The following is a 27,870-nucleotide window of genomic DNA, read 5'->3' on the forward strand; positions in this document are numbered from 1 at the left end:
TGCAACTTCATTCATTTATTTAGGCATATGGACAATTGGCAAGATTATAAATCTGAATGTACCCCATAATATGTGTCAGCCTACCTTTTGTTTTGTGATGAAGGGAACAATTATTCAACTAAAACTATGGTTCAGCAATTATCAATCACCTATTATAGATTCTGCACAGTATGGGATTATCTACTGGATATCTACTCGAAAGGGTGATTGATACATTTGATATGGTTTCATGAATAGCCCTCACGATCTTGGGGCATGTGAATGGAAATGGTCATCGCTGTCTAATACTTCAACTAATAGCTTCATGTTCAAAGTGCTGTACATATCCCACCACCCAAAACACTAACCCTGACCCAAACCCCCAAAATACTAAATTTAAGGGACATTTCTGACCAGCATCCCATTAACTGCCCAACTAGTCAAAACCTAAAACTGACCCTATTTTAAACTAAAAAATGTAATCTAACCCTAACTTTAACCCTAAGCCTAACATTAGAGGTAAACCTTAATCTAATGTTAAGCAATTGTGAAATTCATCATCGGCTTGCAGCTCAGTTACGTCACTTTAGTTTTTCCCATGACAGAGATGTCTTTATGGAGTCCATGTTGAATCATTATTATCATTTTAATACAGTTGGCACTACCAGACAGAGGCTGCCTTGTTCATACAATCTCTACATTAAAACAAAAGAAAAAATTGTTGTTTGATAATTTCATGCAATTATTAATGATATCAACACAAACATTCAGAACGCACAGCACAACACAGTTTACTTGCTAGCATTTTTATACAAATAGTAAAAAGAGAGCTTGTATCTGAAGGAAACAAATACCGTATCACATTGCCAGATATATGTTTAGATACTGAAGAAAAAACTATTCTCAGAGGTTTAAAGAAACATGTCTGTAAAGAATATCACTGAAATAAATGTTCAAACTTTCCATTAAAAAGCTTTCACCAACTCGGATGTAAAAAAAAGAAAAGTTTAAACAGCCGTTTCAGTAATCACATACAGTACCAGTCAAAAGTTTGGACACATACTCATTCTAGTTTTTCTTTATTTTGACTATTTTCTACATTGTAAAATAATAGTGAAGACATCTAAACTATGAAATAACACATATGGAATCACGTGGTAACATAAAAGGGTTAAACAAATCAAAATATATTTTATATTTGAGATTCTTCATAGTAGCCACACTTTGCCTTGATGACAGCTTTGCACACTCTTGGCATTCTCTCAACCAGCATCATGAGGTAGTCACCTGGAATGCATTTCAATTGGCAGGTGTGCCTTGTTAAAAGTTCATTTGTGGAATTTCTTTCCTTCTTAAAGAGTTTGAGCCAATCAGTTGTGTTATAACAAGGTAGGGGGGTAGCCCTATTTGGTAAATGACCAAGTCCATATTATGGCAAGAACAGCTCAAATGAGCAAAAAGAAATGACAGTCCATCATTACTTTAAGACATGAAGGTCAGTCAATCCGGGACATTTTAAGAACTTTGAAAGTTTCTTCAAGTGCAGTCACAAAAACCATCAAGCGCTATGATGAAACTGGCTCCCATGAGGACCGCCACAGGAAAGGAAGACCCAGAGTTACCTCTGCTGCAGAGGATAAGTTCATTAGAGTTACCAGCCTCAGAAATTGGAACCCTAATACATGCTTCACAGAGTTTAAGTAACAGACACATCTCAACATCAACTGTTCAGAGGAGACTACGTGAATCAGGCCTTCATGGTCGAATTGCTGCAAAGAAATCACTACTAAAGAACACCAATAAGAAGAAGAGACTTGCTTTGGGGAAGGAAAAGCAGCTCAGCATATTTGGGAACTCCTTCAAGACTGTTTGAAAAGCATTCCAGGTGAAGCTGGTTGAGAGAATGCCATGCATGTGCAAATCTGTCATCAAGGCAAAGTGTGGCTACTTTAAAGAGTCTCAAATATAAAATATATTTAGATTTGTTCAACCCTTTTTTTGGTTACTACATGATTCCATTTGTGTTATTTCATAGTTTGCATGTCTTCACTATTATTGTACAATGTAGAAAATATTAAAATAAATACAAACCCTTGAATGAGTAGGTGTGTCCAAACCTTTGACTGGTACTGTACAATAATAGAAAGATATCTAAGTGATAAGCCAAACCAATGAACCTCAGAATCAAAATCAACATGAAATAAACAACAAAAATAAAAACATTCAGATACACAGGTGGTAATATCTCGTGGTAAGCAGCTCAGTTACCCAGCACACCTACCCTACCCAGCCCACCACAAACCATTGAACATAACACTTGGATTTCAAGTTCCAAAAGAACCACACAATATTTTGTTGTTGTTTTTTCCTTCATTTTTAAAAACCCTACACAACCTGAAGACTTGGTTGATTGGTTGTCCATCATGTTTTTGGGTGGATAACCACACTTATCTTCTGTTGTAATCTGACTACACAGATGGATCCATCAAACATGCTGCACACCCCTTAACCTCTGTAAATGGTAACGTGTTACTCTGTGGTTTTTAATTGCACTCTTTTAGGTGCCATTGTAGAGAAAGGGGCACTAGTACTTCACCAAGCCCTCCTGTTAGAAGATGTCTACATATTGAACGTCCTCGTTCATGTCCCAAGATGAGCAGACCAAATAAACCACATCCTGTTTACAGGATGGCACAGAAGAACTTCTTCTCCCTAAAAGGGTTTTCGGATGCGGGCACCGGCGACAGGAGCGGGTCTTCTTTGGCATGGGCTTCGCAGTATGACATTAAGTCTGCTGCTGCTTTGGACACCTGTAATGAAAGAGAGCAGGACGCACACACACACACACACACACACACACACACACACACACACACACACACACACACACACACACACACACACACACACACACACACACACACACACACACACACACACACACACAGTTTGAGTTAGATTCCACACAACAGATTGGTCGGTACCTTTACATTAACTCACAGACTAAAGTGCTAATAAAATGGTCATTATAACCTGTTGTTACTACCATATCACAATGTTACAACGTCTTCCATGCTGTAATGTAAAGGGCAAGTGATGCCTCCAATATCGGTAAGGTTGCTATATCTTTTTGGGCAGGGATGCTACAGATTTCTCCTATATCTGTTATGTCTGTTATCCTCTTAGCCAGGGATGTAGGCCTAATTTCTCACCTTTATCCTGTCGATGTTGGCCTCCATCTTCAGCTGCTCTACCAGCTTCCTGGCCTGGGCGATGCTTGCTGTGTTGTTGGACGCCATGATAGGGCTTCTGAGCAAGGCCTTGTGTAGTCTGTCTGTCTGTCTGTGGTGGGGAGAGAGAAGAAAGTTTTGGTTCCTAATGAATCCAAATACATACAGGCACTAGAGATAAAATCCTATTCAAGGGAGAAGATCTTAGTTGGCACGCTGACAATACAAAAGAGTATACTGAAGGAGAGATTCATCCACACACACACACCGCAGACACACACAGACATATTATTTATGGTGGCAGTTGCTAGGCAGCACATGACAGTGAGGGGGTGGGACAAAAAGATAGTGTGAAGAGAGAGAGACCGAGGGGACATTGCTTTGTCCATTGTTAGGTTTGCAGCCAGTACGAATGTTATTTGGTGTGTGCTTCAAGGAACTGCAATTATGTGCTGACCATAGGGATGGCGTGTGTCATAGGGTCATAAAACAGGTTTTACCCTCCAGTCTGCTTGGTGGTGCATGTGAGAGAATTTAGTAACAGCCATCCCTGCTCACTGTGTTGGTCGTATCATAAATCAATGTACAGTAGTCTGTCTCTGGTGTATGGTGTGTGTGTAGGATACACAAGTTGTCCTCTCAGTCAGCATTGCTAAGCAATAAATTAGTACTACTCCCCTGCTGTAGTAGTTTCAGGTAGCAGTCTGATTCCCTCTATCAGGCTGTGTCCCAAATGGCACGTTATTACCCACACAGCGCACTACTTTTGACCATGGTAAAGAGTAATGCGCTGTATAGGGAATAGGGATCTGAATTTATGAAACATGAACAGGCTGCATTATTGCCACCATTGAACATCAATAGGAATCTGATGACAAAGACACAGCTTGATCATCTCTATTTACAATATTCACAGTGATGATCATCCGACTCATCAGTTGACACAGTGCTGATCCCCTGACAGTGACCTTATTACACCAAAGGTTACATCCAGGATACTTTGAAGGTCAAATTCAAAAAGTGCCCCAATTACATGTTGCTGTGTGTGTATGGTGTGTGTCTGTGTGACTGACTGGCCTTCCCCAGTGCTTAATCCCATCAGGGTCTCCTACCACTCTGCCCCATGACGCAGCAGGGTAGGGCTCACCGTGGGATCAGATGAGTCAGTGTGTTGTTAAAGATTTATCTCAGATCTCTGCGTGGTGTTGGAACATCAATATTGATGTCCCACAGTGGCACACCACAGCACCACACCTGTCCATATCACTGTGGCACACCTGTCCATGTGGATGTCTTAGGGACAGCCCTGTAGGGGGGCCAGTTTCCACTGCTGATGCAGCATGGCCGCACCCTGTCCCTGATCTGCCTCAACCACAGGGTCCAGCCCAAACCAGTTACCACAGACTGTAGTGTTTTTGCTGACATTGCTGTAGTATTTACTAGTGTTTTTTTGTGGATAAGACTGTAGAATTTACAAAAGTATGATCAAGTATAATATAACATTCCATAGTAAGTACTACACATGATCGAGGGATACTAAAGTGTGTAGTATTGAATTATACAGTACACTACAGTTTGCTACAGAATTACATTGTAATACTGTAGCATTCTACAGTAAACTGTAGTATTTTTCATGTGGGTTGAAGGATATCGCCGCTGAGCGTAATTCTTCAGACCCTGTCGAGAAGTTGAGTACTAACCGGACAGTTTTTGCTTTTGAGTAGAAATTCCAATTTCTTCTTCTCAGTCTCTGTTGGTAGCCAGTGTCACTGCTAGCTATTGAGACTCGTTTAGCCAATGCTGCAAGGCTACCTTACCTGCAACATAGTAGCATTGCTAGATCCCTAGTCTCGTTCACCCGTTGTGTTAGCTAGACCAACCCTCTCTGCCTTCACGGCACCGTCGGTCACGGGAGCACTCTTTCTGAAGGCTAACTCGGTCACTCGGTTTCCTTCAGCCAGCAATGAGCTAGCCACGGCATACCTTCACCATGACCCTTACAAAAACAAGATTGCCATTTGGAAACTGCAGTAAAAGTGCAGTAACTGCAATCGACTGGTATTTTGCATGTATTATTTTGGACAGATTTTGGATGCAGTAATTGCAGAATAACTGTAGTGAGACTTCACTTTAACTGCATTTATACTGCATTGTACTACAGTTAAACTGTACTCTGATCTCTTTTCGTAAGGGGAATCAGCTGCTAGCTAGAATACGCTAGGTGGGACTAGCTGGGACTCTTATGACTAAAGAGGCTTCATGCATAGCTTTCATTTTTACCCATAAGAGTAGAGGTAAAATGTCTCTATTCTCAGCACTTATGACCAATTTTCTACTCTGAGGCATTTTGTGGATACAGCTTCAGGTCAGAAGAGGAAGCTGAAACGTGCATCTATCTCGATAGCCCTTCTTGCCTCCGAGCCAACAGCGACAGTTGAGGCTCAGCTCTCAGTAAACGAGCCCAGTTAGGGCAACGTCATGGATAGGCTTGACTAGTGTCAGCGGAAGGCGAGCTAGGGGATGAAGAGGACGACAATGGAATTAATCTCATGGAGTTCCTCGAGATAGTCCACAACTCCTGCGCTGACGACCCCATTCTCCCGCCCTCTCAGGCCCACACACCTGATGGCCCGAGAGCAGTGGAGCTGCCCCTCCTCCAGTGGAGTTTGGGCTCCTTCATGTCTGCAAGTGGATTGCTGCCTGACTCAACATCGAGTGGTCGTCTTCTGTAGGGGATCAGGTCTTTAAGTTACCTGAATGATGGGAAGCGACTCCAGTACCATACAGCCTGATAAAGGAACTGCTTCCCGCAGTACCAGCTTGCCTCAGTGAAAATAAGAGCTTGTAGAATAACCCCTCACTCGCAGGATTCTTGCTAAGCGTACCCCGGAGCTGGACATGCACAATATAAAGGAATCCAGGTTAGGCAACACTCCCATGGTGGAGCTGTCACTGGCTCGACACTTCAGCCCCTTTCGTTGTTCTACTAACAACACCAGCGCTTCACTCCCTAGGATAGCGGAGCACTTTACTGCTTCCGTTTTTCAGAGAACGTACAAGGCCCTCAACGTGACCTCTTTATTGTTGGCTTATTTTATGAGTTACTGGAGGAGGTGGGGAACCAACTGAACTAGGAGACCCTAGACCCAGATGCTTTGGAAGAGATCTGTATGGTTACAGACCTGAGCCTCCATTCGTCCTGTAGTGCCATCCAAGGCTGTGGTTGTACCATGAGCCTAGTGGTGGTGGGAGAAAGGGCACTTTAGCTGAGGCTATCCAGCTTAACAGACAAAGGGAGAATTGATCTCCTGGATGCCCCAGTTGTTTAGGCCCACTGTCGCTTCTATGTGGAAGAAGTGTGCCATGTGCAAAAAGGAGTTGAAGCCTTCAATTTCTGCTTGCCCCACAGACTTGGGCACCGTGGCAGCCCATTGGCCTCTGCAGCTCGCGCCAGCCTCACAGCTGGGAAGGGGCAACAAGCTGGCCTTGGGGGACTGAGGTCCCTGGCGATGCTGCAGTCTGCCAAGACTCTATAGGCCAAACCTATAGGGAAGAAGTCTTACGCTGCAGCCACAGCAAGGATCTGCCCCTCTACCCCTCCTATGGGATGTATGAAGTGCAGCAAGGCCTACAGCTCTCTGCCCTACCCCCTCTCTTCGGGATTCTTGGCGAAGACGACTTAGCTCTGCTATGGAGAACACTCTCCATTGAGCTAGACATCAGTCAGTATTGTTGTTCCTTACTTTAGTTTCTGGGTCTCAGGGAAAAGACGGGGGGACCGCAACCTCACAGGCGTCAGAACCCTAGACAGCTATCTTTTGGTACTCCCGAGCCCACAAAGCTTGGGCTTTTCCTCGTCATGTTTTTACAGCGATTGGTTCACGCAACTGGGCCGCTGCCTGCTCTACATCCCCATCGCACGTGTGGCTGAGTAAGCGTCTTTGCTCATGACAACCCTCCTCCATGGAACGGGGCCAAGATATCCCAGTTATGTAACTGTCCTTCAGATATATTGCCCGACGTCATGCATCATGGCGCTGGTTGCTCTTTCCCAAGAAAGCCTGCTTCCCGTATCTTTCCAGATTGACCTACTGTAGCCTGGTAGAAGCCACGATCCAATAGGGGAGACCCCATCCCATAACATGTCATCGAGCCCTCGATGACAAGTGATTTCCCGGTCAGCAGTTATAACCCTGACCACGACCAGTCCTGGTAGCTATTGTCATGCAGGGCTTAAATCCTAGAGAGAAAAAGCAATTCTCCATCCTCACCCAGATGCTTTAGCTTTCGTGGGCACAGGCAGAAGAAAAAAAAATGAAAGACAGGCCCGAGACTCTTGGAAAAGAGTGCCAGCTGCTTATGCACACTCTGGTTTTACAGTTGGTGCATTTTTTGTCGTGGAGATGTTGTGTGACTATACAGATTGTTCCTCCCCACAATCAGTTGTCCACGTCCTGTGTCCTTTTGGACGGAGAGAAGGTTAAGGTTAAGGTCCCTCCCTTTGCCACGTTCTCAGCCTGCCAAGGTCCCGACAGTGATACAGATTATCCATAACTGTGGTGCAGTCTCTAAGTGGGGCATGTCGCTTATGCCCAGTCTCTAAGCTTTTAGCTCGTCCTGGGGTGTCACTATTGTGCTTACAATCTTTATCACGGCATCTATTAGCCGCTGAAAAGCTTGATAATGTCATATTCCTCCTTTTTTTGCTTTACATAAGCATATGCGTGGACTATGTTCTACCAGCCACTGTTCGCACAGTCTGCCCAGGGGTTTTCAGGTTAATGTTCCTAAACCCATCTTTGGCTAGGGATGACTTTTATCCATTGCCACACCATGGAGCCTATGGCTTTTCGCCTGTCGCCTAATCGTTGTCCAGTACGTGCGGTTCGCATCTACTTGAATTATAAGAAAGCTAGGGCAAGGGTGTCATGCTCTTTGCTCATTGGGCAACCACCCTCAGAAGAGGGCCTTTTCGACTGTATCCTGCCTGATCCTTGGGACCATTATATTGATTAATAATGGCAAGGGAAGGGCTGTCTCCTACAGAGGAGTTGACCTCTTGGACAATGTGTTTGGGACATGTCTCATTATGCTGAGATTTATTAGGGTTTCCCTTACTTTGTTATGTGTTTTTTCCCGATGGGCTTTCTGCAGCTTTTCTCCCTCTGAGGGTTACTGATGTTGGGACTTCCCTGGCTTCAGAGAGCATGTTTCTTGTGATATGGGAGTTGGCCATATCACCACATGTGATACATCAAAATGATTATTTGAAAGAGAACTCAAGGTTACGTAACCCTGGGTTGCATAACCCTGGCTCTCTGATTTGTAGTCAATTTTGACAGTAGAGTAAATGTTTCTGACTAATACCAAGGCCACATAGGCTGTTTGAAAAGTCGTTTTTTAGGGGCAGTTGCTCTTTAATGTACATTGTCCTCAATCTGAGGAGACAAACTGCAGAGCAGGGATTCACTTTTGACAGGTTAAGATAATTCAGATATCCCTCAATTGTTTTAGCTACATATACAGTTGAAGTCGGAAGTTTAAATACATTTAAGCTCAGTTTTTCACAATTCCTGGCATTTAATCCTAGTAAAAGTTCCCTATTTTAGGTCAGTTAGGATTACCACATATTTTAAGAATGTGAAATGTCAGAATAATGTCAGAATCACATTCCCAGTGGGTCAGAAGCTTACATACACTCAATTGGTATTTGGTAGTGTTGCCTTTAAATTGTTTAACTTGGGTCAAATGTTTCAGATAGCCTTCTGCAAGCTTCCCACATTAAGTTGGGTGCATTTTGGCCCATTCCTCCTGACAGAGCTGGTGTAACTGAGTCAGGATTGTAGGCCTCCTTGCTTGCACATGCTTTTTCAGTTCTGTCCACAAATGTTCTATATGATTGAGGTCAGGGCTTTGTGATGGCCACTCTAATACTTTGACTTTATTGTCCTTAAGCCAATTTGCCACAACTTTGGAAGTATGCTTGGGGTCATTGTCCATTTGGAAGACCCATTTGTGACCAAGCTTTAACTTCCTGACTGATGTCTTGAGATGCTGCTTCAATATATCCACATAATTTTCCATCCTCATGATGCCATCTATTTTTGGAAATGCACCAGTCCCTCCTGCAGCAAAGCACCCCCACAACATGATGCTGCCACCCCCGTGCTTCACAGTTGGGATGGTGTTCTTTGGCTTGCAATCCTCCCCCTTTTTCCTCCAAACGTAACAATGGTCAGTATGGCCAAACAGTTCTATTTTTGTTTCATCAGACCAGAGGACATTTCTCCAAAAAGTACGATCTTTGTCCCCATGTGCAGTTGCAAACCATAGTCTGGCTTTTTTATGGCAGTTTTGGAGCAGTGGCTTCTTCCTTGCTGAGCGGCCTTTCAGGTTACGTCGATATAGGACTTGTTTTACTGTGGATATACTGTAGATAATTTTGTACCTGTTTCCTCCAGCATCTTCACAGGGTCCTTTGTTGTTCTCCTGGGATTGATTTGCACTTTTCACACCAAAGTGCGTTCATCTCTAGGAGACAGAACGTGTCTCCTTCCTGAGCGGTATGACGGCTGCGTGGTGTTTATTCACAATTACTGCCACATCAAGGGAAGTACTGGATGTACTGGATGTGAGGTAGTCTATAGTTTTAGCAGGGGCTGTAACATTCTTTTTTATTGTATTTGTAACAGAGTCCATGTGCCCCAAATGGCACCACATAAGGTTCTGGTCAAAAATAGTGCACTATAAAGGGAATAAGGTGCCATTTGGGAGGCAGCCCATGCACTGAAGTATGTCTGTGACAGGGACAAGGACCGGACTTCAGTATGTCTGCTGAGTAAGCTGCAGCCACAGCATGCTGAGGTGGTGCTGTGTGGCTCAGCTGGTCAGCTACCTCCCTATCATGCTTTATTCAGTCTGGTTCTACCACCGAACACAGTGTACCTGAGGTAACATACAAAAATATATGTAATTTAGCAGATGCTTTTATCCCAGGTGAGTTACAGTTATTCATGCTGCATGCATTTAATGTATGGGTGGTCCCAGGTGACCATTCTCTAAGCCCCACCCCCTTGGTTACTGTTGCAATCTTGGTCATTTTCTAGGGAAGCCCAATTCTCCATTCAACCACTGCCGAAATTCCCTCACAATGATCTAACACAATGAAATTAAACACAGACTACCCTTGCTAATCATGAAACTCATGGGTATGTTGCAAGAGCATAGGCACAGGCCCACTGAGGAGCCAGGCCCACCCAATCAGATTGAGCAAAAACACATTTTTTATTTTACTATGAAATGTTTTCTATGCTCTTTACTTGTCAGTGTTCCAAACGGGGCATTATTTATATTTTTACCTAAACATGGAAATATCATCAGATAGATTTAATAGCAAGCAGTGCACTGGGTTAGTGAGATGTGATGAAATATCACAGAACAGATGAACTGGAATGACATTCATTCTCACGGGATGGGTTGCCAAAAATAACTAACTGAAAGCCACAACCCCAATACTCCATCAATGTGACTGTATTGAGGCTTCTATGACTGTATTGTGCTTCTGTGGCTAAATGCACCACGGCACTGCCTATTGCATTTGTTAATTTAGTTTACAAGACAGCTCATAATCCAATGCCTTATCACAGTCAACAAACCTATATTTGAGCTTTAATTTGCTTTAAAAATGCTACATTTTCTCTCAGCCTCATGGCAAAATGTGTACTGTAGAATAGCAAGAGATTAGCTATAAAAATTTACATTTACCTCTCTGCCCCATGACATAATGTGTAGAATTGCAGGAAAATAGCTTTAAAACAGCAACATTTTCTCTTAACTTCATGGCAAAATGTGTAGAATAGCATGAGATAAGCTATATTACTGCAAATGTTTCTATTTGCCCCATAGCAAAATGTGTAAAATTGCAGGAAGTTAGATGCCCTCACTGGCTTTCATGTGTTTGAAACAAAGCTTGTCCGAGGTGTCGGACTCGACAACAGTTGCTATCCATTGGAGCGCTGTGATTGATCTCTCAAAATTATGGGTGGGGCTGAGTGAAGGGTCAAAGGCAAAGGTGTATAAAGATGTCAGAATTTACCCTTCACTAAGCCCTGCCCACGAATTTTGGGCAACCAATCGCAGTGCTCCAATGCATATCAACTACTGTTGAGTCCGGCACCTCTGACAAGCTAACTTTTAAACCGCATGAAGCCAAAAAATAAATGTTTAAATGGCTTAAAAATTGAACACCAGAAGTACTTACTACTGTGCTGATGGGGTACGACAGTTGATCTAAGATCATGAGGCTATATTCTTAAGCTATAAGTCACATAACATAAGTTGTATTCTTCAAGAATCAATGGGTCCATACCATTAATTTCTAAGTCCAAAATATATGTACTATAGAGCAACTACTGATTGCCTCCTTTAAACTGCTCCTATTTTATGATTTTAAGACTGTAACCAATCTCACTATTTATCTTATGTGTATATTATTTGGATGGCTGTCACACATTTGAATGAATGTTGTTTTTATTGTTGTAACCCTGACTGCACTACACTTTTCCCAATCAGGACAATGAAGATATCGATTGATTGAATACTGAATATATTCATTTAATACCCAGGTGGTAAGGGTAGGGAAAACACAACATCTGCCATGCTGATCCTCAACACGGGTGTCCATCAGGGGTGAGCGCTTAGTCTCCTCCGGTACTCCCTGTTCACACACAACTGGGGAGGGAGTTTTTCCTAGCCACCATGCTTCTTCACCTGCATTGCTTGCTGTTTGGGGTTTCAAGGCTGGGTTTCTGTGCAGCATTTTGTGACATCAGCTGATGTAGGAAGGGCTTTACAAATACATTTGATTGATTGACTGTCTATCATGACATGTTCTGATGACATGATGTTGGTAGGCCTGATCACCGACAACGTTGAGACAGTCTATAGGGACGAGGTCAGAGACCTGGCAGTGTGGTGCCAGGAAAACAACCTCTCCCTCAATGTGAGCTAGACAAAAGAGCTGATGGTGGACTACAGGAAAAGGCGGGCCTGGCAACACCCCTATTCACATCAACGGGGCTGTAGTGGAGTGGGTCATGACCCAAACACACCAGGACAGTTGTGAAGAGGGCACGACAACACCTATTCCCCCCAGGAGACTGAAAAGATTTGGCATGGGTCCCCAGATCCTCAAAAAGCTATGCAGCTGCAACAACTGCTCGCCATCCGATCACAAGGTGCTACAGAGGGTAGGGCATATGGCCCAGTACATCACTGGGGCCAAGCTTCCTGCCATCCAAGACCTCTATACCAGGCGGTGCCAGGCGGTGCCAAAAGATTCCAGCCACCCTAGTCATAGACTGTTCTCTCTGCTACCGCACGGCAAGCTGTACTGGAGCTCTCAGTGTAGGTTTAAAAGGCTCCTTAACAGCTTCTACTCCCAAGCCATTAGACTGCTAAACAGTTAATCAAATGGCTACCCGGACTATGTGCATTGTCCCCCTTTTTACGCTGCTGCTACTCACGGTTTATTATCTATGCATAATCACTTTACCCCTACCTACATGTACATATTACCTCAATTACTTCGACTAACCTGTACCCCCGCAAATTGAAACGATACAAATTGGGGGAAACACACATTCTTTCCCAATGACCCCCGTTGTAAAAGAGCCAACCTCTTCAACAAACATGCCGGAAAGCTTCTGTGTTGTTCAATTGACATGTAACAAGGTCCAAAATCCCGACCGACGGTTCGCAATGCTCCCACATAGGGAAATAGAGCTTACGAGAAGAGCCCAGTTGCTTCAGGCTAATCGGCGTGGGAGAGTGGGAAATGTGGGGAACCGGTGTCCAAGTAGGCTACATGTAGCAATGTGTGTGGAAAACATTTCATCACAGGCAAGACATTTAACTTGTTTAGTAAAGTCTGTTTGTTTGTGTTGCTGGTCTTGGCTAGCTTAATGTCCGGTTGGTACAGTACCTAGCTAGCACTCACTCACTCACTCACATGGCTGCTAGCACTCACTCACTCACATGGCTGCAAGCACTTTCATGAAAAGGGGCATGAGGGCAGCCCGACAATATTAAGTAGTGAGAATGCTCAGGAGTATGCAATGTTGAAAAGTAATCTTTGGACATGTTGTACTTTTCTTAAATGGAGTTTTGTAATTGATGAAAACAAGCAGACAAGAAGAAAATTGCACTTGAAAAAGGTTAAGATTTTACTGTGGCCTACTGTAGGTATCCACAGGTTGTTTTCCCCACAGGCGGGCGGGGCTGCAATGTTTTTTCTCATGCCGACTGGGACTATACTATACTAAAAACGCTAGAATTAGTGAATACTACAACGATAATTAATTCAGAGAGGTAACACAGAGTAAGGCCCATTGTATGTATTTATATTTGTGAGCAGGGTGTTATAATCTGTAACCTGGCTGGAACACTATATAATAATAATCTGTTCTCATCTGGGTCCCCTCTGTGGAGGCCATATGCCTGCCCTTCTCCATGTTGGCCCCTGATGGGTGTCAGGAAGACCAGCACTGTGAGGGTGATGTCCCCAGGGGCCACGTCATATGTTGGACCAACAGAAGGTTACTGATTAAGGGCTCTGTTCGAAAGTTCTGAGTTACAGCATGATGGAAATGTAATGGCAAATGTTAGTGGAGACAGCAGTCATGGTAAACTCTGCATTTGTCGGCTCAATTGGTAATTTCCGACAAATGCTACTATCGAGTAATGCTTCAGCAATATAGATTAAATAAAGCCCTCCAAGGTTTGTTTTAGAGAAGCGAGTCATTCTTGACTTTTAAAGGTAATGTACACTTCAGCCAACATTTGCGACGTTTACTATGAATGTGATCTTCGTGAACATCGGGAATAATGCCTTTAAAAGGTGCATTTAAGACAGACCAATGCGCTTCCCTACAACTCGCCTTGGATTGAATCCCGGACTTAGTCTTCCAAATGAACATGAGAATGTAATTTAAGTTACCCCACTAATTGAAATAGGGCAGAAACTACATGACAAGGGCTTCATTGACAAAACTCTGAACAACTCTCAAATAATGCTATAATGCAAATAATGCTATAATGGGGCCACAATATCATAATGTTCAATGCTCATGGGAGATGTCAAAACAGGCCATACTATCATCAGCCAGTTGATAGATACCCGAGTCACTTGTTGAAGGTTTCTGCAGTGTATCAGGGAATGTAGGTCTTATGGAAACAATTCAATTAGGAATGGCTGAACACTACAATATAGTTTAGTGTACAGTGCATTCGGAAAGTATTCAGACCCCTTGACTTTTTACACATTTTGTTACGTTACAGCCTTATTCAAAAATGTATTAAATAAAAATACATCTTCATCAATCTACACGTAGTAACCCATAATGACAAAGAGAAAACACGTTGTTAGAAATTTGGGCAAATTTATGAAATATAAAAACAGAAATACCTTATAGACATAAGTATTCAGGCCCTTTGCTATGACAATCAAAATTGAGCTCAGGTGTATCCTGTTACCATTGATCATACTTGAGATGTTTCTACAACTTGATTGGACTCCACCTGAGGTAAAATCAATTGATTGGACATGATTTGGAAAAACACACACCTGCCTATTGAAGGTCCCACAGTTGACAGTGCATGTCAGAGCAAAAATCAAGCCATGAGGTCGAAGGAATTATCCGTAGAGCTCCAAGACAGGATTGTGTTGATGCACAGCTCAGGGGAAGGTTACTAAAAAAATTCTGCAGTTTTGAAGGTCCCCAAGAACACAGGGGCCTCCATCATTCCATCAAGTATGGAACCACCAAGACCTTTCTAGAGCTGGCCGCCCAGCCAAACTGAGCAAACGTGAGCTCCAGAGTTCCTCTGTGGAGATAGGAGAATCTTCCAGAAGGACAACCATCTCTGCATCACTTCACCAATCAGGCCTTTATGGTAAAGTGACCAGACGGAAGGAAGCCACTCCTCAGTAAAAGGCACATGACAGTCTGTTTGGAGTTTGCCAAAAGGCACCTAAAGACTCTGAGACCATGAGAAACAAGATTCTCTGGTCTGATGAAACCAAGATTGAACTCTTTGGCCTGAATGCCAACCTCCAAGTCTGGAGGAAACCTGGTACCATCCCTACGGTGAAGCATGGTGTTGGCAGCATCATGCTGTGCGGATGTTTCTGAATGAGTCTCTGAATGTCCTTGAGTGCCCCAGCCAGAGCCCGGACCTGAACCCAATCGAACATCTCTGGAGAGATTTGAAAATAGCTGTGCAGCGACGCTGACAGAGCTTGAGAGGAGCAGAATGGGAGAAACTCTCCATGTACACAGGTGTGCCAAGATTGTAGCATCATACCCAGGAAGACTCTAGGCTGTAATTGCTTCCAAAGGTGCTTCAACAAAGTACTGAGTAGAGGGTCTGAATACTTATGTAAATGTGTTATTTCAAATGTGTATTTTTTATTTTTTTTTAAATGTGCAAAATCTTCTAAAAACCTATTTTTGCTTTGTCATTATGGGGTATTGTGTGTAGATTAATGAGGGGGAAATTATTTAATACATTTTAGAATAAGGCTGTAGCGTAACAAAGTTTTGAAAAAGTCAAGGGGCTGAATACTTTCCGAATGCGCCGTATTAGCCTACTTGGTATTGAATTGTTTGAATAGACAACTGCCAGATTCTGAAATAATCATTTGTACCAGAGGATTCCTGATCTTGTGCCGTATGTATCAAGAGTCTTAGAGTAGGAGTATTGAACTAGGATCAGGAACCCCCTGTTCGTGTATTCATTGTGATCTAAAAGGCCAAACTGATCCTAAATCAGCATTCCTACTCTGAGAAATTTGATACATATGTCCCTGAACCTAATCTTTTAATAGGACTAGATAGGGGATGAATGGATGGAGTCTTGGCTATCAGTGTCTAGACTGTTAACACTCTTGAACCCTGTCCTATCTGCTGTCCAAAATACCACTCTGAAATGTTACACATGGTGTCAACATGCTGATAACGATGACATTCTATTATACAGTGATAACGTGGGACATTCTAAATGGGCAAAGACCTTAAGTGTGTCCCAAATTGTGTATAGTGCACTATTTCTGACTAAACCCTCCTACACTTTGGCTGTGCCCCAAATGGCACCATATGGCAAATGGCACCCTATTCCCTATAATGCTCCCTATAGGGCAGCACTACTGCCTTAATGGTCCTGGTCAAAAGTAGTACACAATATAGGGAATAGGGTGCCATTTGCGACGCAGACCTTATCTCTCTCCGCTGACACCTTTGTGAACAGCTCTCAAGTACTTATCATTGGCACAACTTTTAAAAACCTTCATAGTTGAGAACACAATAAGTATAAGTACAGAACAACGTGTTAGTACAGTACAGTATGTGTAAGATGGGATCTCCCTCAGTTTCGCACTGTAACATTACAAGACTCACAGACACATTCATTCTTCATGCACACGTTCTAATATCCCGGGCTCGCCCATTTCTCAATGTGCATTGTGGCACAGACGCTCTCAGGCAGGCAGGCTCTACAGCCTGCCCTTTTCTGTGTTCTCCGTCTTACCTTGTCTGCTCACTCCGCCGCACACTGTCCTGGTGTCCTCCTGGCCTGCAGTTCTGTCAGAACTCTGGTTCAGCCCTACTCTGTAGAGAGAGAGAGAGAGTAAGAGAGAGCAGAGTACAGTCATTCAGAACAGCACAGCATATAGAAAGTACAGAGATAGTAAAGTACAGACACTGACTGCATGCTTCTTCCTTGCATCAGAGGCCTGCTGTATCCCAGTTAAATTATATTGAGGCCTGTGTAGCCTCTCTTGTCTGGTCACTTACACCATATACAGTACTGAAGTCCCCTCCTCCCCTCTCTCTTGGTCTCCCCCCTCCCTCCCTCCCTCCCTCCCCCCAGTGGATCCATTCTTCTTCATGCATCTGTGAGTTGGTTTTCTGCTGCCTCTGTTAAATGGGGCAATTACTCTACAAGAACAGATCTGCAGCGGAAGGGAATCCCACCACCGCAAATCATCTCCTCACACAATGTTAAAGCAACTAAACCTTGTTTGTACCTTCCACTAACATGCATCCTTTGTCTTGATCTTTTCCACATACTGATTGTGCCCACATTTTCAGAAATGTTTACACATGGTATTAAAGTGTGTCTCATATTTGTCCACTGTGTCCGCATTGTGACCACTTGTAAGATATCCAGACACAATGCGTTTCTGACTACCTCCGGATGTGCTCAGAAAATATCTGATCAGAATCAGATCACAATGTGTCTTTTAATCTTTTACACCTGTCTACAAATGTGGGCACAATCAGAAGATCAGGACAAATGACACATGTTTGAACCAGGCTTATGTGGTCCTAAGTGCATCATGTGTCCATGTCACTTCCTTCCAGTGTGGTTAAACTCCACTCATAACAAATGGGCTGGAAGATGCTGTCATCCATCATCCAATTCTATCACTGTCTATTTTGTCTTTACTCTCGCAATTACTCTCTTCTTTCCTCTCATGTCTCCCAGTCTCTTCTAATAAAATTACTTATTGAAGAGCGACTGAACACGCCAATTGGCACGTGTGTTTTTCTGTTGCTTGTTAGAAAAATGACATTTCAGTCTTGGAGGTATGTTTCCTAACCAATTCTGCGGTTAGTGATGTTAATGATGTTTGTCCCCCATGAGACACTGTAGATGCCTATTTAACTTCCCGGAAGTTAAAATCTCCAGAATGAGCCAGAATAAGCCAACAAAAATCTGTAATTAATTTGGAGGTTTTTGCTGAGGATGTGTTTGTTGTGCACTTTTTCATCTATAAAGGTGTTTGGTGCAGTATTTCTCAAGTTAAAAAAATGTGCGAAGTGTGTTGTCTGATATAAAGAAAGTCGGAGCTGCAAGGCAGGTCTGTCTCACTACGCTATTGGATAGAGAGCAATCACCGCAGCTGTTCACACCATGTTAGTGGGCAAATGGACATCGTCAAATCAAAGGCCAACCTTCGAGACGCACAGATGTTCCAAACTTCGTTTTAGATGACACTGACTTTATGACCAAAATTATCCTATTTACACTTTGTAGTCAATGATCAAATCAAACTGTCACACGCACCGAATACAACAGGTGTAGTAGACCTTACAGTGAAATGCTTACTTTACAAGCCCTTAACCAACAATGCAGTTTTAAGAAAAATGTTGACACTAGAATGACTGTTTCTGAATTATATCGATGCCACATATGCCGTTTTCAAAGGGATTAGTTGCTTTTTTAAAAGCCGTGAAGCTCCCCTGCCTGATTTCACACCCTGGGCTTCGCAGCATGGGGCAGAGGTGTGTGTGTGTGTGTGCAGAAGGCCTGGGACATTAGAAGGGATGGGGGGGGAAAGAGAGGAGGCTGGGACACAGGGGAGCAGAGGAGCAGGAAAGGGAACTGGGTCACTAGTCATGATGCCCCTTGTACATCCTTCTTAGTCCAGATTCTACTACTCTGCTCTGCCCGGGAGCATAACTCAACCACAATGACGACATGCACAAACAGTAACAGGAAAAATAGTGTGCTTGCTTCAGAATAATTACTATAAGTGAGAAGTATGTGGAATATTCAGAGGGGTCTTGCTCACCAAGAACAATAATAACAACAACATGATCAATTCTACTACCTCCACTAGTGCTGTATACAGTCTGTAGTGCTTGTGCTATTCAGTATTAGTCACAGACATCACATTTCTGATTTCTACCCGGTCTTGTACACTCATGGGACAGGGTTGTGATGATGTTGATATGGGTGTGTTCCAATGACACCCTATTCCCTATATGGCCAAAACCCTATGGGCACTGTTGAAAAGTACTACGCTACATAAGGGAATAAGGTTCCATTTGAGACGCCATTTTAGTCTCTATGATGCTCCAGCTGAACATTAGTGCATAAATAGATCCTGTCCTATAGTGTATCCATCAAAGTCAGACTACCACCCCCCACCACCATTAGATTACCCCAGACATCTGTGCCCTCCCCTGGCCTCAGCAGGCACTGCTATGCCCAGCCTGACTACATGGGCTCCAAGGTTTAGGGGGAGGGGAGAGGGCAGTGACCCAGGAAATGATGCCTTCCCTGGGATCCGAGGAGACAGCAGGCATGCCTCCAGGGCATGGAGATACTGTGGTTATTTTAGGTTATTATTATCAACTGGTCTGGGGCCTGCCTCACGAATAGGATTGTAAAATGGTGAAGGGTCAGAGAGACAGGACTAATTCTAGATCAGGTGCTAGAGAAAGCATGAGAGTGACCAAGGAGGGTAGAGATGCAGATAGCTTTGAGTATGTGCACATTTGGATTATAATCTTTATTATAGATTCTATACTAATAGATTGACTGAAGTATTTTAAAAATGCATTAGTGTGGTGTAGTGTGTAGATGCGTTCCTTTGTCTCTGGATGGCACTGACGGATGGACTTCACATGAAGTGCACTACTTTTTGACCAGCGTCCTATCGGCTGCTATGGGTGCTGGTTCTATGGGCCCTGGTCAAAAGTAGTGCACTAAATAGGGATTAGAGTGCCATTTGGGACACAGCCCTGGTACAGGGTTTTACAGGGGCCATGTGCCTTCTATCAGTGAGCAGTGTTGGGGATGATGCACATTGCACAATTATCTGGGCTCAGAGAGTTTTGAGTGAGAATTTCACCTGTTCCCTACATAGTGCACTACATTTGACCAGGGCCCATAGGGATCATATACCTTTATCCAAATGAATCCAGCCCTGCATGTTGCTGATAGCTAGTTTCCATTAGACAGATATGTTGCCATCGAATGCGCATACCCACTGGCATACCACTGGCGTACCAAAAGCCTAAAGGCTTTTTTTGTGTGTTGGTTGGCCAACTGGAAGTCACCCCCCTTCCCAGATAGCATATGAACAGGTCATAAGCCAACAATGTGTAGAAGTACAGGAAATTACCTGTAAAACTGCAACATTTTCTCTCAACCTCATGGCAAAATATGTACACTAGTGAGTGGAATGTAGTGCTATGTTACGTTGCTCCGGTTGAGGAGGAATAAACATAGTTTCCTCTGGCATCAATCAGCCAGCCAACAATAACACTGTCTGACTCACTCCGCTAGACTGTTGACAATAATGTCTGAATCCCAAATGGCACCCTATTCCCTATACAGCACAGTATTTATGGGTCCGGGTCAAAAGTAGTGCACTGAATAGGGAATAGGGTTCCATTTAGGACACAAGCAATTTTACAAACATTCAGGCTTGTTTAGAGTGTGCAGGACTGGAGTATGCTCTTAATGTTTCAGTACATAAACTAACCATGCTGTCCAGATAGATATGGAGGCGCTACACAGAGGGAATCATAAAACTAGTACTAAAGCTTGTTAAAACTACGAGGCCTGACAAAAAGACTGCAAGGCACATACATACCATTGGCTGTTTGATAACTTGGAGAAAAAAAGATGGAAGGGAAGCGCTGCTAGGATACAATATAGATCTTTGTAGTGTCATAAAAAAACAACAGGACCAAGGCACATTGTTATGGCATGTTCAAGAAAAACTGGTTTGGCATGGCCTTTCTTTTCAAACATAGCCTTTGACCAAGATACAACTATAAAAGTGCAATATACTGTACAATTTTACTTGTGCAATGGTAAGTAATGAGGTCAAATGTGTCCTTTAAAGGTTATAAAAGGGCTGTCCGTATACATTCCCGGTAACAGTTTGCTCACCACTTATTTATCATTACATTTTTGTATGCTAGTTATTCACAAATGTATGTTTATTTCCTTAAATATACTGTGTTGTGTGATTATTATTAAGCATAAATAGCGCTCACTTTAGATTAGGGGCAGCAAAAATACTTTACTAATGATTAGTATCTAACTTCCTGGACAGGGAGTCTGATTGACTGCAGACCTCCAACCCTAATCCATAGATACAGTACAGTATGCGAGGCTACAGTTATTATTATTATATTTCACCTTTATTTAATCAGGAAAAGCCCATTGAGAAACAGGGTCTCTTTTGCAAGGGAGACCTGGCCAAGAAGGCTGCAGTTGGCAATACATTACAAAATGAAGCAATAACGCACAAGGGGGTGTGATATATGGCCAATATACCATGGCTAAGGGCTGTTCTTATCCACGACGCATTGTGGAGTCCCTGGATACAGCCCTTAGCCGTGGTATATTGGCCATATACCACAAACCCCCGAGGTGCCTTGTTACTATTATAAACTGGTCACCAACATAATTAGAGCAGTAAAAATACATGTTTTGTCATACCCGTGATTTAAAGTCTAATATACCATGGCTGCCAGCCAATCAGCATTCAGAGTTCGAATCACCCAGTTTATAATGTAAAACATATTATACAATCATCCACACAATCCAGCCTATCGAAAACATTTCAAATCAAATCAAATTTTATTGGACACATACACATGGCTAGCAGATGTTAATGTGAGTATAGCGAAATGCTTGTGCTTCTAGTTCCGACAGTGCAATAATATCTAACAAGTAATCTAACAATTCCCCAACAACTACCTAATACACACAAATCTCAAGGAGTGAATGAGAATATGTACATGTAAATATATGGCTGAGCGATGGACGAGGGGTATAACCAAGGTGCAATAGATAGTATAAAATTCAGTATATACAAAAATGAGTAGTGTAAGATATGAAAACATTATTAAAGTGGCAATATTTAAAGTGACAAGTGAACCATTTATTAAAGTGGCCAGTGATTGGGTCTCAGTGTAGGCAGCAGCCTCTCTGGGTTATTGATTGCTATTTAGCAGTCTGATGGCCTTGAGATAGAATCTGTTTTTCAGTCTCTCGGTCTCAGCTTTTATGCACCTGTACTGACCTCGCCTTCTGGATGGTAGCGGTGTAAACAGGCAGTGGCTCGGGTGGTTGTTGTCCTTGATGATCTTTTTTTGGCCTTCCTGTGACATCGGGTGCTGTAGGTGTCATGGAGGGCAGGTAGTCTGCCCCGGTGATGCGTTTTGCAGACCCCACCACCCTCGGGAGAGCCTTGCGGTTGAGGGCAGTGCAGTTGCCGTACCAGGCTGTGATAAAGCCCGACAGAAAGTTCTCAATTCTGTAAAAGTTTGGCAGGGTTTTGGGTGACAAGCCAAAATTCTTCAGCTTCCTGAGGTTGAAGAGGCACTGTTGCGCCTTCTTCACCACACTGTCTGTGTGGGTGGATAATTTCAGTTTGTCTGTGATGTGTAGGAACTTAAAACTTTCCACCTTCTCCACTGCTGTCCCTTCAATGTGGATAGGGGGTGCTCCCTCTGCTGTTTCCTGAAGTCCACAATCATATCCTTTGTTTTGTTGATGTTGAGTGAGAGGTTGGTTTCCTGACACCACACTCCGAGTGCCCTCACCTCCTCCCTGTAGACTGTCTCATCGTTGTTGGTGATCAAGCCACCTACTTTTGTGTCGTCTGCAAACTTGACGATATAGTTGGAGGCGTGCATAGCTATCCAGTTGTGGTTGAACAGGGAGTACAGGAGGGGGCTGAGCACGCACCCTTGTGGGGCCCCAGTGTTGAGGGTCAGCGAAGTGAGAAGTTGTTTCCTACTTTCACCACCTGGGGCGGCCCGTCAGAGTGTCCAGGACACATTTGCACAGGGCAGGGTTGAGACCCAGGGCCTCCAGCTTGATGATGAGCTTGGAGGGTACTATGGTGTTGAATGTTGAGCTGTAGACAATGAACAGCATTCTGTAGGAGATGGGATAGGGCAGTGTGCAGTGCGATGGCAATTGCATCATCTGTGAACCTGTTGGGGCGGTATGCAAACTGAAGTGGGTCTAGGGTGGCCGGTAAGGTTGAGGTGATATGATCCTTGACTAGTCTCTCAAATCACTTCATAATGACAGAAGCGAGTGCTACGGGGCGGTAGTCAGTTAGTTAGGTTACCCTTGCCTTCTATGGTACAGGTTCAATGGTGGCCATCTTGAAGCATGTGGGGACAGCAGACTGTGATAGGTAGTGATTGATATGTCCGTAAACACACCAGCCAGCTGGTCTGCGCATGCTCTGAGGACGCGGCTAGGGATGCCGTCTGGGCCAGCAGCGTTAACACGTTTAAATGTTTTACTCACGTCAGCCACGGAGAAGGGGGGGTGGGGCGCAGTCCTTGTTAGCGGGCTGCGACGGTGGCACTGTATTATCCTCAAAGCGGGCAAAGATGGTGTTTAGTTTGTCTGGAAGCGTGAAGTCGGTGTCCGTGACGAGGCTGGTTTTCTTTTTGTAGTCTGTGATTTCCTGTCGACCCTGCCACATACAGTGGGGCAAAAAAGTATTTAGTCAGCCACCAATTGTGCAAGTTCTCCCACTTAAAAACATGAGAGAGGCCTACTTATTTCCACCATAATTTCCACCATAATTTGCAAATAACTTCATTAAAAATCCTACAATGTGATTTCTGGATTTTTTTTCATAATTGAAGTGTACCTATGATGAAAATTACAGGCCTCTCTCATCTTTTTAAGTGGGAGAACTTGCACAATTGGTGGCTGACTAAATACTTTTTTGCCCCACTGTACGTCTTGTGTCTGAGCCATTGAATTGCGATTTCATTTTGTCCCTGTAACGGCATTTCGTGGTCTGATTGCCTTGCAGAGGAAAAACTATACTGTTTATATTCAGCCATATTCCCAGACCTCTTTCCATGGTTAAATGCGGTGGTTCGCGCTTTCAGTTTTGAGCGAATGCCACCATTCGCGGTTTCTGGTTATGGTAAGTTTTAATAGTCACAGTGGGTACAACATTTCCAATGCACTTCCTAATAAACTCACTCACAGAGTCAGCGTATAGATCAATGTTGTTCTCTGAGGCTGACCAGAACATATCTCAGTCTGGGTGATCAAAACAATTTTGAAGCGTGGATTCCGATTGGTCAGACCAACGTTGAATGGTTCTAGTCAGTGGTACATCCTGTTTGAGGGTCTGCCTATAAAACGGGAGGAGCAAGATGGCATCATGGTCAGATTTGCCGAAGGGAGGGCGGGGGAGGGCTTTGTATGCATCGCGGAGGTTAGAGTAGCAGTGACCGAGTGTATTACCCCCACGAGTACTACAATCAAGATGCTGATAGAATTTAGGTAGCCTTGTTCTCAAATTTGCTTTGTTAAAATCCCCAGCTACAATAAATGCAGCCAAAGGATATATGGTTCCCAGTTTACATAGAGTACAGTGATGTTCCTTGAGGGCCTTTTGTGGTGTCTGCTTGAGGGGGAATGTACACAGCTGTGACGATAACTGACGAGAATTCTCTTGGGAGGTAATATGGCCGGCATTTGATTGTAAGGAGTTCTAGGTTAGGTGAGCAGAAGGACTTGAGTTCCTGTACGTTGTTATGAGTCATTAATCATGAGTCGTTAATCATTTACACTCCTCCTGAAGAGTATTTTGCACCAGAGTTTTAACCTAGGTGAGCAATACTTAGTAGACTAGACAATTCCTCTGCTGCACAAGAACCCTATGGGACACAGACAAAACAACAAGAGTGCAGTAATATAAAGTGTGACACTCAGTCTTGGCCTCTATACTGTACCATCTCCACTTGTTACTGTAACCAGAACTAGGCCACTGACTCAGTAGTCTTTTAGAAGGGGCCACTGGGAATGGAAGGCAACAATGAGCATTTCATGAAAAGAGAGAAAAAGTAACAAACTGAGAAATTATTAGTCTTTTGTCAAAGTCAAGGCCTTTTGTCTCCCTACATTTGTATTCTTTCACTCTATCTCTCTATCATGCACACAGAGTGTGAATTACGGGGGCCCAGGTGGGTCTCAGACCCCCTGAATGAGACATGAGAACCACTACATGCAACAAAGTCCAACTTTGGGGGGTGTCTAAATAATGGTAATTTGTTGTTTATAAAAGCTTAATCCAAATAAAATGAACACTCCCACCTCTGTGTCATGGTTTAAACCATTTCTCCCCCATGTGGCTGCACAGTCATTGGTCTGCACTTATCATTCTGGGAATGCCCCATATCTTAGACCCTTTTCAAGTGTCCCAATTTTTCTTTCTACAACAACGTCCTTTTGTCAGCAAGACACATCAATTACTTCAGGCTACAAGAGTCTAGACCCAATGACAATCATCAAATGTCATTACACTTTTTGGTGTTTTGTAACAGATGTCTCCTTCCATTTATCAGGTAGCCTACTTTTTGAAGTGATGTATTCGACAAGAAGATTAAAACATCACGACTGGTTGTATTCATGCCAAATGAAAAGGTAACACACTTTTATTACAGTTAAATGACAGGTCTTTCCTATTAGGGCTATAGGCGGCCGCCTGAAAAATATTGAGAGCCCCCGAACTTCACTGTATAATTTGCATTCTGTGTATACACACTTACACACACAGTCCATTGTTGCCTTTTCTCATAGTGGGTAGCAATGGAGTCTGTTGACATTTAGTGTGCCATTGTTTCAGTCTCAACATGAATGTGTATCAAACAATATGTGGCCTTGCAGCCAGTCCAGTCCAGCACTGCAAAACATGCCAGCTCGGCGCTCCCTCTCCCCCTCCCCCCACACACACACGCACACGCTCGCACACACACGTCCCTTCTCCAACATGTCGGTTCTGTTCTGATTCTCAACAAGAGCTGAGCACCCCGGAATGGAGTGGTAGCACAATTCTGGCCCTCGACTTATAGTGTGCCTCTATAATACGAGGACTGAAAACACTAATCTATCTTAACAGTGGCGGTGAGACCATTTTCACATGCTCACCACACAGGGCTAACTGATACTGAGATACAGATGTATTAAGTGAGAGTCTTATAATGGAAGCACACTTAACATGGCTGACTGGGGATGTGAGAGTGTGAACGTGCACTGTGTGTGTTTTGTGTGTGTGTGTGTGTGGGCGCGTGCGTGTGCATCTATACATCTGAATGTGCGTGAATGTCTGTTTGTATCTGCATCTGTAGCTCATCAGTGTGTGCTTATATTTCCCAATAGTACTGAATGGCCACTGCCTTCTGAATAGGAACGACCAGAGAACCCACGGGAGGGTTGAGGGATTCCTCTTCCATTCTCAGCTGCCCCCCCATCCTCTCTCATTCTCTCTCTCGCAGCATCTCTCGTCCAGTCCTCTCCCTTCCCCCCAACCTCAACTCTCCCCATCTCTCACCTCCCACCTCATGCTAATTTTCCCCAAACCAGATGCTCCTAATTTCTCTCCCTCATACAACAGACCTGTCCAATGTGACAGGAGAAGGAAGAATAGGAAAAGAGGAAAGAATTCCATTCTCTCATTCCCTCACTCTCTCACATACACACAGAGATTAGAAATCCAAAGAGAGCAAATTATAAACACACCCCAGAGAGAGAAAGATACAGAGGCTTTAGCCTCCCTAATCTAGAAGGAGGAAGAGGAGGGGATTCCATGATGTAGAGACCAGGGAACAGAACACAGGCATCTTTCTCTCCCCTACAGCACTGACACAACCACTGACTGTAAATCAACACACGCACACAAACAGATCAACGTCTCCTCTAAAGCACACCCTCCCCTAATAAGCCTTTGTCTTACAACCAAACAAAGGGAAAGACATCAAGAAATGGTTAGAAAATGGTGGAAATGTGTGTCTTACCTCTGTAATGTGTGTGCTGCTCCCCTAGTGTCGCCAGAGACATGCAGTCTGGTGGAGTAGTATCCACACGCTTACTGACTCTCCCTCTCACACACACACACACACACACACTCACACAGTCAGGCAGGCTAGCAGGAAGGCAGGCAGGCGCGCTCATACACACACACACACTCTCTCACTGTGCTGTGCTGTGGCTCCCTCTCTCATACACACACACTCCCTCACTGTGCTGTGCTGTGGCTCCCTCTCTCCTGCTCTGCTCTGGCTGCTCTCTCTTGCTGATCCAGCTGACATACGCCCTCTCCGCTGCTGCTCAGTCTCCACCCTTCAGCCAGCACCAACCCCACACTACACACGGCCTACAAGAAGCTACCAGGAGCCCTCCTCCCTCCCCCTCCCCCCCTCTCTTTCTCTCTCTGGTCAGCTATCAGACACAGTGCTTCTCTGAGGCCACAGGAAAAGGCTTGCCTGTCTTTTGTAAACACGGACTGTAAACAAACACATACTGTCGGTGCAGCTGACAGTGACACCCATGACTTTTTCATCTTTGCATGTAGATTGTTAATGTATTATGGAATATATTCATCTTCCTTCTTCTTCTTCCCTGCTCTGACACTGTGCTGTTAAATTGGAACGGAAATGGCAACACACCAAACTGGAAGTCTTCCGACTAGCTTGGAAAGACAGTACCGTGCAGTATCGAAGAGCCCTTACTGCTGCTCGATCATCCTATTTTTCCAACTTAATTGAGGAAAATAAGAACAATCCCAAATTGATTTTTGATATTGTCGCAAGCTAACTAAAAAGCAGCATTCCCCAAGTGAGGATGGCTTTCACTTCAGCAGTAATAAATTAATGAACTTCTTTGAGGAAAAGATCATGATTATTAGAAAGCAAATTATGGACTCCTCTTTAAATCTGCGTATTCCTTCAAAGCTCAGTTGTCCTGAGTCTGCACAACTCTGCCAGGACCTAGGATCAAGAGAGTCACTCAAGTGTTTTAGTACTATATC

At 43.7% G+C, this 27,870-nt stretch overlaps 1 protein-coding gene across 3 annotated transcripts; it reads right to left on the bottom strand.

The window, feature by feature from the left end:
* On the bottom strand, positions 1-27,161 carry LOC118362825 (guanine nucleotide-binding protein G(I)/G(S)/G(O) subunit gamma-2). 3 transcript variants are annotated; one of them, XM_052486540.1, is made up of 5 exons: positions 26,858-27,160; positions 23,343-23,514; positions 16,794-16,873; positions 3,192-3,321; positions 1-2,789 (listed from the first exon to the last, which is right to left on the bottom strand). In XM_052486540.1, the coding sequence occupies exons 4-5, from the start codon at positions 3,276-3,278 to the stop codon at positions 2,661-2,663; spliced, it is 216 nt and encodes a 71-aa protein (XP_052342500.1). In that variant the 5' UTR covers positions 3,279-3,321; positions 16,794-16,873; positions 23,343-23,514; positions 26,858-27,160; the 3' UTR covers positions 1-2,660. The 3 variants fall into 3 exon arrangements, with proteins under 3 accessions (XP_052342500.1, XP_035599353.1, XP_035599352.1); XM_035743460.2 differs by lacking the exon at positions 23,343-23,514 and having other exon boundaries at positions 16,794-16,868; positions 26,858-27,161; XM_035743459.2 differs by lacking the exon at positions 23,343-23,514 and having other exon boundaries at positions 26,858-27,159.
* Positions 27,162-27,870: the final 709 nt, after the last annotated feature.

This window comes from Oncorhynchus keta, chromosome 29 (genome assembly GCF_023373465.1).
Source record: "Oncorhynchus keta strain PuntledgeMale-10-30-2019 chromosome 29, Oket_V2, whole genome shotgun sequence".
Taxonomy (NCBI): Eukaryota; Metazoa; Chordata; class Actinopteri; order Salmoniformes; family Salmonidae; genus Oncorhynchus; species Oncorhynchus keta.

Excerpts from the sequence above, each read along its gene's own strand:
- LOC118362825 (XM_035743460.2), bottom strand. The coding sequence starts at position 3,278 with ATGGCGTCCAACAACACAGCAAGCATCGCCCAGGCCAGGAAGCTGGTA. Across the intron at positions 2,790-3,191 it reads CCAACATCGACAGGATAAAG|GTGTCCAAAGCAGCAGCAGA; the intron begins GTGAGAAATTAG and ends CTTTCATTACAG.